We start from the raw sequence: 12,500 nt of genomic DNA, 5'->3' as shown, positions 1-12,500 counted from the left end.
TCTCTCTTGCAACCTGTGCGTCTATTCCAGGTTTTTCCAATGATGCTTTATTATCTGCTTGCCTTTTCTCATTTGCTCTATTCTACTCAAGTCTTCCCTGAGCACTTTGATTTGATTTTCTAACCGCAGCTTCCACATTGGCTTTTTTGTGTGCTTCCAGGTCTTTTGTTCATTCCTAAGTTTTCTGTCACTACCGTGGCTGCCGAATACAGAAGGTTATTGGTTGTTGTGATGTCATTAGAGGTAATTTGTTCCAAGACATGATTTACTTTCCTAACTTCAGCCAGAATAGCCTTTTTCGTGAACTGCTGAAGTGCAGGTAACCTTGACCTATTGCTGTCGCTTGCAAAATTCGGTGGTACAATTCTATCTCCTCCTCAGAGAGGCCTAAACCTTGGTCATTATTTTCATGGAGGGATTCTGGAGTAGATTCCCTTCTAGCTGAGTGGTCTTCTACCCCAGCGGTCTCGTCCAGTTCTGTTATCGCGTCGGCATGCAGGGCAATATTCTCCGTGTACTCGAGAGTGGGATTTGTTTGGTGATTGCTATTTGCCGCCCTGGTAAGTCCGTAAACCATTGGTTTTGTTTGATTGTACGTACTTGGTCTTCCAGTGTTCAGACACGTTGAACTTTCCCTTACTCTCCCACAGTTGCAACATTCGCTGCCTGTACCCTCTCTTACTCATGATGTAACATTCCATTGCTGTTCTGTTGTCTTCAACACTCCACTTGCATCTGGTCCATCACACTGGTCCTGCCGGGCGAGAGATACTCCTCGGTGCGGAGTAGCTCATTCACGCCGTTAGATTTCTCATTATAGTCAATATTCATCACATCGAGAAGTGAGATTGGCTTCTGGTTTGTGGAGCCACCACTAAGCAGGTTGCCGACCAAGGCTTAAAGAGTCCTGCCTTCCTTTTGTTGTTACCCTAACGAGGGTGGCAAGGGGTTACCGGCACTTGCCAAATGTGCCATCCCAGACCCTGGTGGGCGGGGCCGTCCAATTTCCCGTGGTAGGCTGAGGCACCAATCTGTCCTACCCCAGTGCCTTTTATTATGATTAATATTATTAATATTATTATTAATATTATTATCATTATCATTATCATTATCATTATCATTATCATTATTATTATTATTATTATTATCATTATTATTATTATTATTATTATTATTATTATTATTATTATTATTATGAGAATGGGTATCAAGAGAATAGACTCTTTTCAACAGAATTGCTTTTAATTTATTTTCGCATCAATCTCAATCTCTAAAGAAAGCATTCTGTTCAGGGACATGGCAGCACTCCTACCTACGTTGCTGAAATAAAGTTTATTCGGCATTTTAAACAAATTCTTATTTTTTCCCGCCAAAACACTCACTTTTTTCCGTTTTGTTAATCTTTTAACTTTTTTTGTTTATTTCCGATTAGGGTATCAAACCAGTGCAGGAACTCATCAAGCATTGATGAGCTCCTAACAATTGCCAGGGAACAAAACAAATAATCGTACAGAATCGCTCAAATTAAACAACGTAGAGACCCACTTTTGTTTTTCATATAATACATTATGTACAGAGGACACTAGACGATTTGCTTGTGTTGCTGCGTGACTGCCTGTGCGACTATTGCGTGACCTAGGTTTTTACCTTATCTACACAGGTGGACTGTCCGTAACAAGGTGAGGAAAGACACTCATTGATCTCGATCTGGCAGTTGACTCCAATGAATCCATGTGGACAATCACAGCGGTACGATTCTTTAGTGTTCACACAAGCACCTCCATTTATGCATGGGTTTGAAACACAAGTGTCCACCGCTGCAAAACAAAATTCCTGAATATCTGAATCATAAGATTGACTAAGGCACGTTCGTTATTAGTCTGCATAGCTGGCGTATTTTAGTGAGCGAGTACAGGGTATATTCGGTCGCCATATTGGATTGACAAGATTGAGGAAAGCATGGAGCGAGTACAAAACGTGCAATAGCGAGGTGGTAGGGAGATTGACAAACTCGCGAAGGGGAGGGGCTAGGAATATTAATTACTTCTGCTAGGATAAAATAGCTGGTTGGAAATACTTGCAAACGCTCTTGAAGAAACACTCGCATCATACAAAATACTTCTTTTTTACCATCACAGATAATGCAAAATATTAACACCATGGGTCAGTGTGTGGGTTCCCATAGTGTTCACAGTCCTTATCCGAGAAGACTTGAAAGTCTAAACATTTGCAGATGAAATTATAAAAGCGGCAATTTCTTCTCGGTTAATTTTAAGAGTGTTGGTCCGATCGGGGTAACCGTTTTAAACCTGCTAGCTCCCGCAAGAAACTACCGGGCATGCTCAACTGTAAATTCAAACAAGAACTATTTTATTTTTATTTCCGACATTTTAGTAATAAGTAAGCAACCCGTGCATTAACCGTAGAGCAATCACTAAGGCTGCTATAACGTTAGGATGCAAAACAGGTTTCAAAAGGGACTTTACCAGTGCAGAAGGAATCAGAACTAGCGCCAGTTCCATGAGTTGATTTCACACCCGGGCAAGGTAAGCAGCTGATTTGGCCAAGACTCGTTTGATAAGTTCCCACGGGACACGGGGAACATGGTTCAACCCCATTGGCAGAATACGTCCCTGGGGCACATTTCACTGTGAATAAAAACAAGAGAGAGAGAGAGAAAGCGAGAGAGAGAGAGAGATTACCTGTGATGGGCAAATAAGGCCAGCTTTACACTCGCACAAAAATCTGGCACGCAATCCGAAATCTTGGTACCGTACTGATGTTTTTCGGGAACGGCAGGGTAAATTTTTCGACAGTAGACAGAACAAACAGAATGCATATTAAACACGTGCCAGAAATTATCCGGGTGCCGAGAATGCACATCTCTGGAAGTGTGCTCGGCACTCTAAATATCGGTACCTTGCCTCTATTTGGAGTGCCGTGCCACTTTTTGTGCGTGTGATAAGACGCAGTGACTCTTGCACTTCACTAATATTGAATTAGCTTTGTAAAATGAAGAAATATTCTAAATTATGAAGAAAATTATCTCCATTTTTTGCAAACATATTGTAGCACTTTACCTGGAAAGTTCGCTTTTTAAGTTAAATACCCCATGTATGGTTGGTTGTCAGTTTACGTCATCGCTACCATGTTGGTGGACGAAGACAAAAGATCTCTCATTAAGTTAAACTTCGCTTGTTCTTCCACCAGCAATTGTACATTGCAGCGTTTTCTTTGTCTCTATATATTGCAAACCACCTATTGCGAGACGCGTTTCTAATAGGCCATTTCTGAGTTCATGTCTGCCTCCTCTTCAAAGCGAGTCTTGGTGCGAAGTTTTTGTGATGGTAATTAGTTTTACTTTACTTGTGACTGGACACTACTTTTTATAAGAAAAATTTCGCACTTATACTCGCTTCGAAGAGGAGGCAGGAGAACTTTAATTAGTAGGTAAAATATGAGCGGGAGACTGCCATTCTAAACTCCCTCACAGATTGGACGCGAATTATTTTATTGCACTTGTGAAAAAAAAAAACCACAATAAATTGAATACAGTAGGGATCTGCATCAAAAGTTGATGAATACTAATTAGCTGAAAAGCAGTTGGTTTATATTAGGGGTTTACAAAGACGTACATGTGACAAAAATAGTACCCGCTGATTGGTCATAAGTTTGATAAATAATTAATTAATTTTACGGCTAAATATACTAACTCCCACAATCCTGAATTCCTTTTGCAGCGTTGGTTACAGTTACAGTTCCACGTGGACAGATTTCGCAGGCTTTGTTTCTCTCTCCTGAAGAATATGTTCCAGTTGGGCACATGGAACACCTTGCTATGCCAGTTGGTGAGAAATAACCAGGACCACATTCATCTACACGTAAAAAGAAAGGAACCATCATGGCGCAAATGCCAATAGATCTGCCACTTTGAGGTTGCGTGGGAGACAGGGTCGAAAACCTTGTTCAATTGAATTGTGGGTGTGTTTTGGGGAAGTATTTTCATCATTGCGTGCGCGAAGCAAGAACTCGAGTTGCAAGAAAGCGATACACCATGTGAACTTCCTAAACAACCAGAATATTGTAAAATGGCAATTTTAAAACGATGGCTTGCTTGACAAGCAGGAAAACGAAAATACTTGATCAAAAGGTCAGTGAGATCGTGGTACATACGACGTTTACTCCTAACAATATAAGTAGCAGGGCTGGCGCAGAGATGAGAGCAATCGCCTCCCACCAATGTGGCCTGGGATCGATTCCTGGATTGGACACGTATATATGGGTTGAGTTTGTTGGTTCTCTACTCTGCTCCAAGGGTTTTTTTTTTTTTTTTTTTTTTTTTTGGGGGGGGGGGGGGTATTCCTAACCTTAACCCTAACCCTCTCCTGATTTCCTTTGTAGTCTCCCCAATTAGTAGAGCACTCGTACTCGGCTAAATAACCTTGAGACTTAAATTAAGTGATAATTCTTCTTCTTCTTCTTTTTTTTCTTCTTCTTCTTCTTCTTCTTCTTCTTCTTCTTATTATTATTATTATTATTATTATTATTATTATTATTATTATTATTATTATTAAGTAAACGACTGCATAAACGAATCGTCCTAAAAACAGTCCCACAATGCAATTCAATAAGACTCTCGATCCTGCCTCCCACTCAACCTTTTATGGAAGAAATAACCTATTCATCATGAAGGGCGATCTCTCATTCTGCGACACTTGCGAGCTATGTGCGACTCAAGTGAGGATTGCTTCATTTACTTGGCACACGCATCACCAAGTCACTGTTTAGCCGTGACCTTAACCAGACCACTAACTACAGAAAAGTGATACATGCAGTTCTTAAGCTTAAGGATACACCTTGTTATAGACATTGCTATGTGCATGCAAAGTACACTAAATCCATTATGCAGCTTTAGTATAATTACACAGGTGGAATAATCACCTAAGCGGTTTTGTCAAAATGGCCGCAAGCCGTTTTGTCGAAATGACATACCAAGAAAGTAATGGGCCATTTCCGAGTTGCCATTTTTCTCGGTTTCGAACTGAGTCTTGGTGCTCATTATTGTCAGGGAAATGAGTGTGATTTGCATAAGAATACGAAACTAATCTCCAATTGAATGTTTGTGCATCAGAAACTGAGGCATGCAGCTACTCGGAAATGGGCTATTGTTTTAAAGAGAATGCATATTTCTTATATAATCACCTATGTAATTATGCTAAAAAAAAATTTTTCACCTCGCCTTCGGAGAATAATTGCATGTTAAATATTCAGTAATTGACATATATGGAGGACGCGCGTGCGCAGTATTCCCGTCAGTGCGCGATTTTCCCAGTCGGTAGAAACGTCCAAGCCTGGGACTTGTAATGATTCACTGTAACCCATGTTGTGAATCCAAGAGCAAACGAAATGATGCTAAGACTGCCGGTGCAATCCAAAACTTTCGTTAAAAAACACTCACCCGTACAAGCTGTGAAGTTCTCTTGTCTGGTTCCCACGGTCCATGTCCCTTCAGGACAAGGTGTACATTGCAAAACACCTTCCTTCTGATTGTAAGTTCCCTCTGGACACAGCAGACAGTCATCTGCATCACTGTCGTAATAGGTTCCAACGGGACATTCAGCTGTGAACAACATATATCACCATGGAAGTAAGCGACTGGCAACTTTTTGTGCCCTTTCCTCGTACTTGATTTGGTGTATCATATGTGGGTGAATAAATACACACACCTTATTGAATGGTTCAACATATAATCGCCCGAATATTTTGCGAGTTGCGTAGTATTTTTCCGAGCCCGGAAGGGGCGAGGAAAAATACGAGCAACAAGCAAAAGGTCCGCACGTATTATACGTTAAACCATGATTCCATAAGGGATTTATTATTCCACTATTACTCCATTTTCTAGTATTTTGGCTTCTCCCTATATTGACCGAGAATCGAATCGATTGCATAATAAGGCACGTGCAAATTACGAAACAAACACAGGCGAAACCATTCAAATGTCCTTTCTTTGATTGGATAAACGAACTGACGAGCCAAATTCTCGGGCTTCGCATCGTGTTGAAAACAATTCCTTTTATTGAAAAGGCCCCTTTCCTTTCGTATTTGCTGCATTCTAAACCGGTCAAATCGGGACACAACAGTGTAGTACCGCATTTTTCTTTTGTGCGTTCTCTTGACCTCTTATGGTAAACTGGCGTAATGGTGGAATAATCAAAGGAGTTATTACTTGCCACAAGGCACTCTAAAAAGGGTAACAGATAAAGAAACACGACGTTAAAGCGCAATATACCTGCCAAGTTGTCGAACGTAAAACATGTGAGGTTTCGTATCCATATTAATTGACTTTTAACACTTTCCCAATTAAGCTGCGACAAAATTTGTGAAGGTTCCCTAATCACTATACAAGTCACGCGACCATAATGGTGTAGATACTCGGCCTTCACGCTATCGTCTTATCGTTTATGACCCGAATGCCACGACAAGTTAGCGCGATCCACCAGACTCTTCTGTCCGGGATTATGATTCAGACGCCTCAGAAATTCTCTTCTATAAGTGTAGTCGACGTTTTCGATCAGCAGGCACGTGACTCATGCTTCATTAATGCATCAGAGTTGGAAGGCACACGATAATCCCTTCAGGAGGAATTGTCTATCTATACACAAGACAAAGTGTAAGACTTGCTATCTATTTCGGTGAGGTCAGTGTAAGACTTTGCGTTATATACTTGGTCAAATTAATGTTTATCTTTACTTGCTTCGTGGTTATAGTTGCCTGTATTCAGAGACACGAGTGATGTTGAAGTTGGGAAAAAGAGTAAGGGGACACTTCGTGACGCTTATCGAAATAGCTGTGCATCTAATTACATACTTAACTGATTACAGTGTAATGTAAAGTGCTATGTTTCTACCTCATATGAACCATGCGAGCGTTAGCCCTACTGATAGAGATGGGCCCACGCAAGGACAGAGAAAAACTCTGACCAGGGTGGGAATTGAACCCACGACCTTCGGGTTAGATCACCGCTGCTCTACCGACTGAGCTATAAGGTCAGACGGAAGCAGGCCGTGGGAACTGAATATGTTAAAGTCACGGCAATGAACATGTACAAGTACAAGGAAGGGTTACGTTTTTACAAAAGGTTGGCCGTTTAGCACTTATATGTGAACAGACTTAACTGATTAGAGTGTAATGTAAAGTGCTATTCCCACCCTGGTCAGAGTTTTTCTTTCTTTCCTTGTGTGGGCCCATTTCCATCAGTAGGGCTAACGCTCACATGGTTCATATGGGGTAGAAACATAGCTCTTTACATTACACTCTAATCAGATAAGTCTGTTCACATATAAGTGCTACACGGCCAACGTTTGTAAAAACGTAACCCTTCCATCTAATTACATAGATTTCTAGATATATCCCGGGGGGAGGGCGGAGACTTCGCATATAAAGGGTGGGGGTGTTCTAAAAGAGACCAATGTGGGCACGGCCCAGGCTTTTTTGACCCCGAAAAGGGACCATATTTAAAATGTATTAAATATATATTTTTATATTTCTTCCCCCGCAACCCTAAAGCTAGCTATTCATATGGATACACTTACTGCATCTAGTAACGTTTCCTTCCTTCTTATTACAAGGGCAAGATTCTTTACCAAAACAATTCAAATCGGTTTCGTCACATTTTCGCACTACTGCTCCGAAATTTGAGCAATAAGCATCAACTGGGGCAAGGTTGAAATTGTCAACATTATAGTCGACAAGTTCCAGTCCGGAGGAAGCTTGAAAGTCGTGCCAGTTGACGTTGTTTAAATTGTTGTAAATCTCGGTCCTGGTTTCGTTGGCTTTAACCTTTGCCCGATAAAACGCATCCCTAGCTGCCTGGCCGCTTAATCCTTCCGTGATGTTGTTTTCAGGAAAGATGTAAGTATACTTGATGCTGACCTTTAAAGAGGAATGCATTCATGTATCTTATTATATTTATACTGAATGAATGAATGAAAGAAATGTATATTTGAAGTACGGGTTTTAGACGAAAGAACTGAGTGATCATCACATCTAACTGGACAATTTAAGCAGGTGTCACTTTATAAGTCACAGTTGCTTAAATTGCCCAGTTAACTGCGAGGATCACTTAGTCCTTTCGTATTGTGTTTCTGATTGATCGATGGCAAATGCATAAAAATGTTATAGAGTGCAGTGTAAGAGAAAAGTTGGTATGGAAACACAGCGATGGAAAAAATTTACAACAAGTACTACTGTCTTTTGACAAGTCCGTAGGGCTCCACGATACTACAGACTTTTTCCGTTGAGTGCTAATAGTCCCTTTCTAGATCAGTAAGTCGATAATGAGCGAAGAAACCCAAAACCGCACATAAAAGGACTGCCAGCAGTTTAAATTTTCCGTAAAACAGAACAAAACACCTAACAAGCGATTCCTTGTCCATTTTGGTCTGCAAACAGACCGTAGGAATAGAAAAGCTCTTCTCGCAAAAAAGCGTGATATTCTTTGCTTGACGTGCTGCCAATGAAAAATGTGACTGGCTCTGCAACAGTAAAAACTCTTTGTTCTCGTCTCGAGCTTTTTCTGTTCAATAACGTTGGATAATTAATCGAGAATATTACCGGTTTAGATATCAAGCAACCAATCAAAGGAGCAAGGCAACCTACAATCCTGGACAAAATATTTGTTGAGACACTTCTTCTCCATAGCTAAACCAGTTATTCCCACGTAGTAAATCTTTGTGTTGCGGATCCCCTTCTCTCCTCAAAAAATGTTGAGGGAAAGCTCCGCTCGGTTATCCTCTTTAGCTTCCTTCGCAGACATTCTTTTGCCTCGTCACGCAATCTTGGGGAGGAAAGATTTGCGTGACGCTACAGTGTCTTGGTATGGAAAAAGGATAAGTGGGTATTTTTGAGAAGAGTCTTAATGATTGTTGTCCATAATTGTGGGGCTTGACAAATACCTGCGATCATTTTTCCCGTTTGCCGTATCAGAAACGGCTTACCTCAAAGCTCATCAAAACAAACCTCTCTAACGGTAGATCTCCGGCGTCTTCTTGCTACTTGTGTAACATTCCCGCAAAACACTTGCACGGTGTCCTGTGAACAGGTAGTAGCATTTCTGCACAATCGAGCATAACCAGCAACAGTAATAAAACTTGTTTTTATCTTAGCCTGTGTGTTAGGGTCGTTACAATCTCCATCGAAGTAGAATAAGGCCGGGAGTTGTCCCATCTTCAGTTGCCAAGGAGTATTCGTTACTGTTTGAAAAAATGAAAGATTATAACTTTGACAAAAACAGAACCTTTGGATCTAAAGACAGAATCGTCCTAATTTGCAGGACTGCAACTGGTTTCGGTGCGTTTTGTGTGAATTATAAATAATAAAAGATTGATTGAAGTCATTAAAGAGGCTTGGGCAAACACCTTCAACATTTGCTTCAATATCCGTTCGATTCTGTTGAACAGTGATGTTTACTTGAAACAGTTGTGTTAAAGCACGTTGAATCGAAGTTGATTCGACGTTGAATGAGTTTAAAAGCGTTTAAACTTTGCTTCGACCGCCATTCAACATTTCTTTTGTTTTCGCGAATGTTGGATGAATTTGAAGCCGTTTGCTCCTCTCTTTCAACATTGTTGGATATATAAGCATGCGCACTAATCGGTCTCTCAATGATGTATCATGTCCGTATCTATAGTAACAACGGCGTCTGCAGCCTGGAACTGAATACAAGGTCTCTCGCGAGCTTTGTTGAATCAAATGTTGATGACGTGTTAAAACCGTCTACCCACCTCCGCAGTCAACATCGTTCAATATCGTTCATTATTATATGACTAGCTCCGTGAGCGGGCAAGATGAACCAAATCGCGCGCTCTGATTGGCTACCCGAGCGGGCAAGATGGAGCGATACTGCCCGCTCGGGATTTCTCGCTTGGTCCCGCAAGATCAAAGATCATTTTTTGGTGTTTTAAGTCATATAATAAATCCTTTATTGACCAAGATTGTTCGGTCAAGATGACTGGATATTAGCCTCGTTCTTTTTTTGCGTGTTTATGGACCTCGACTTCGTCTCGGTCCATAAACACGCAAAAAAAGAACTTGGCCAATATCCAGTCATCTTGACCTCACGCTTGGTCAATAACCCATACATATCGTTCAGCATCATTCAACAAAATCAAACGGATGTTGAAGCAAATTTTAAATTTGAAGCCGTTTGCCCGAGCATTAACTAAAATATTAAAAAAGAGTGGAGTGTTTCACTAGGGGTTCCAAACTCCAATATGCAGATGAAAATTGTATGGTTTCGAGGTGTTCCTCACGAAATACGAAGCACGAGTTTCCGGTATAGCTCTTAAAACCAATGACATACTATTGTTTGATTTAGCTGATGCAACAAAAGCTGTAGAGTATAATAAAAACACTTTGGGTGGAACGTGCCATTTTGGGTTATCGGAGGCAATCTTAAACTCTATAACATTCAGTTGTTGTGCAATGTATGAGACAAGTTCATTTCAGATGCCTAAAACATTTGGGGAAGAAAGTGCTAGTTTAATCGATCTTGTTTCAAAATCTACGGTTTACAAAAACAGTTAAAATTTCAGAAATTTCAGTACTTATTTTATATTTCGATAACTGTAATTTTAGACTTACTCCACATCCTGTGATACGGGACCTGTCGTTTATTAGAGGAGGGGGAAGGTTGGTGCAAAGGGGGGAGGGTCATTAAATGCCAAAATGTGAACAGACATCAAAAAACTAAGCAGGGCTTAGGAGAGGGCCAACCTTTTTTTTGTAAAAAAGGTTCTGTCTACTTAAAATAATAAATAAGACAACAAATAAATAAACACAGTAAGCATATTTAACTTTAATAAGTATAGACCACAAATGAAGAGATGAAACAACTTTTAAGCTTAAACCTACATTTCGGTCGCACAAACAAAACTTTAGTATCTATTTAAGCCATAGCGGACTTCTTCCATGTTTACATAACCTCATTTAAACACGAAGGGGAGTTGGGAGAATTCGAAACTGTCGAAATTCTCCCAACTCCCCCTATGTAAACATGGATTTTACCGAAAAAGTCCTATATCAAACATAATTCGACAAATGAAGGAAAATGCTGGTTTTTTACTTCTTGATTGAAACAGATTTTCTTGATACTCGCTCATATTACCTACCAGCCAATCAAATCGCGCGTCTGACAACACATAACCAATCAAAATTCGTGTGGTGTCACAGCCGTGTTTACATACTCTCATCTAAACACAGCTATCGACCAAAGAGAGTGCGTGTATTATCCTAAGTATTTTATAAACATTCTTATAATTTACAGCGGTTACCAGTCACACGCGCCTCTCAACGACTTATTTAAAAACAATTCGAAACTAAATTTGAGTGAACGTCAATCAAATGTTTCTTTAAGCAATAGACCACAAGTTTCTATGGTTTTACGAATTCTTCTCGTGTTCTTCCAACATCCCTAGTGGTTTATCATGCCTATAAACCATAAAAACCTGTGATCTATTGCTTTTATATAATATTTCAGAAGACGCGCGAATTTTCCGTGAGTTTACTGACACAATAAAACATAGCTGATTGACCAATCAGAGCGCGTGCATTGATTTGGTTATTATATAAATGACAATAGTCAAGTTCACTTGGTGGCAGTCGAATTCGTCATGGAGACATTTGATTGAAGTCCACCCAAATGTAGTTTCAAAACATGATAAAAAAAAGTCGTTGAGGGGTGCGTGTGACTGCAGCTGGTAACTGCTGTAATAAACAGTCAGTAAAATGATTTATTTTTCTGTGAGAACCAACTAAAACAATTTTCTGAAATAAAATCAGTCATAACACTAACTGATATTTTAACACACATTAATGTTGGAACAGTATAAAAAATTCAGCTCATGTGAATGTGCGTTTTCTGTTATAAACGGAACAAGGTAGAGTTTGATCTCGCTTAAAAATTCCTATGATGTCTTTTAGCGCGGCGAGGGTCATAACTTTTTTAAATCACACGAGGGGAGGGTTACAGGTATTTCTTCAAGAATTTGGGGGAGGGCATACAAAAACTGCACCTGGTTAAAGAAATAATTTACCCCATCCTCCAATAAATGACAGGTCCCTAATCATGTTGTGGATTTGCTTTTTTGCAGTAACTCAACTCTCCCCCTCTCGGTGTATTGTTTTAAGGACTGATAATTTTTTCTTTCCGTGCGAAGAGCTATTTCCATATGATTATTGCAATCAGGTCAAATGATTTTTCTACCTGTGGACAGCAGAGGAAAATCACAAGATTTTTGAAGGTCCTGGCCATACCTTTTAACATTTTAAGATTACGTGATTGCCAAAAAGAGCACTTTTTCTTAGCAAAACGGAAAATCTGCCTTTCGCAACATGCTTCAGTACCAATTGCGTGGGATCATTTAAAAATTATCACCACCATCCGGCGACACCATCAACGCCTTGTTTGGAATCTTGACACATTAATTCCACCCACCACGTTC

The 12,500-nt window shown here is 40.1% G+C and overlaps 1 protein-coding gene across 1 annotated transcript in view; it reads right to left on the bottom strand.

Annotated features, from left to right (window-relative positions):
- The window catches only part of LOC138000486 (sushi, von Willebrand factor type A, EGF and pentraxin domain-containing protein 1-like), an 87,736-nt gene that overhangs the window by 40,821 nt on the left and 34,415 nt on the right, over positions 1 to 12,500 (bottom strand). The window contains exons 10-15 of the mRNA XM_068846941.1: positions 9,019 to 9,251; positions 7,593 to 7,932; positions 5,459 to 5,620; positions 3,714 to 3,875; positions 2,487 to 2,648; positions 1,648 to 1,817 (exon numbers count right to left, since the gene is read on the bottom strand). Coding sequence (XP_068703042.1) covers positions 1,648 to 1,817; positions 2,487 to 2,648; positions 3,714 to 3,875; positions 5,459 to 5,620; positions 7,593 to 7,932; positions 9,019 to 9,251 — 1,229 coding nt within the window. The remainder of the gene's footprint in view (positions 1 to 1,647; positions 1,818 to 2,486; positions 2,649 to 3,713; positions 3,876 to 5,458; positions 5,621 to 7,592; positions 7,933 to 9,018; positions 9,252 to 12,500) is intronic.

Source organism: Montipora foliosa, chromosome 4, assembly GCF_036669935.1.
Source record: "Montipora foliosa isolate CH-2021 chromosome 4, ASM3666993v2, whole genome shotgun sequence".
Lineage (NCBI taxonomy): Eukaryota > Metazoa > Cnidaria > Anthozoa > Scleractinia > Acroporidae > Montipora > Montipora foliosa.
The sequence above is the reverse complement of the archived record's forward strand: the minus strand, read 5'-3'. Positions and strand labels throughout refer to the sequence as shown.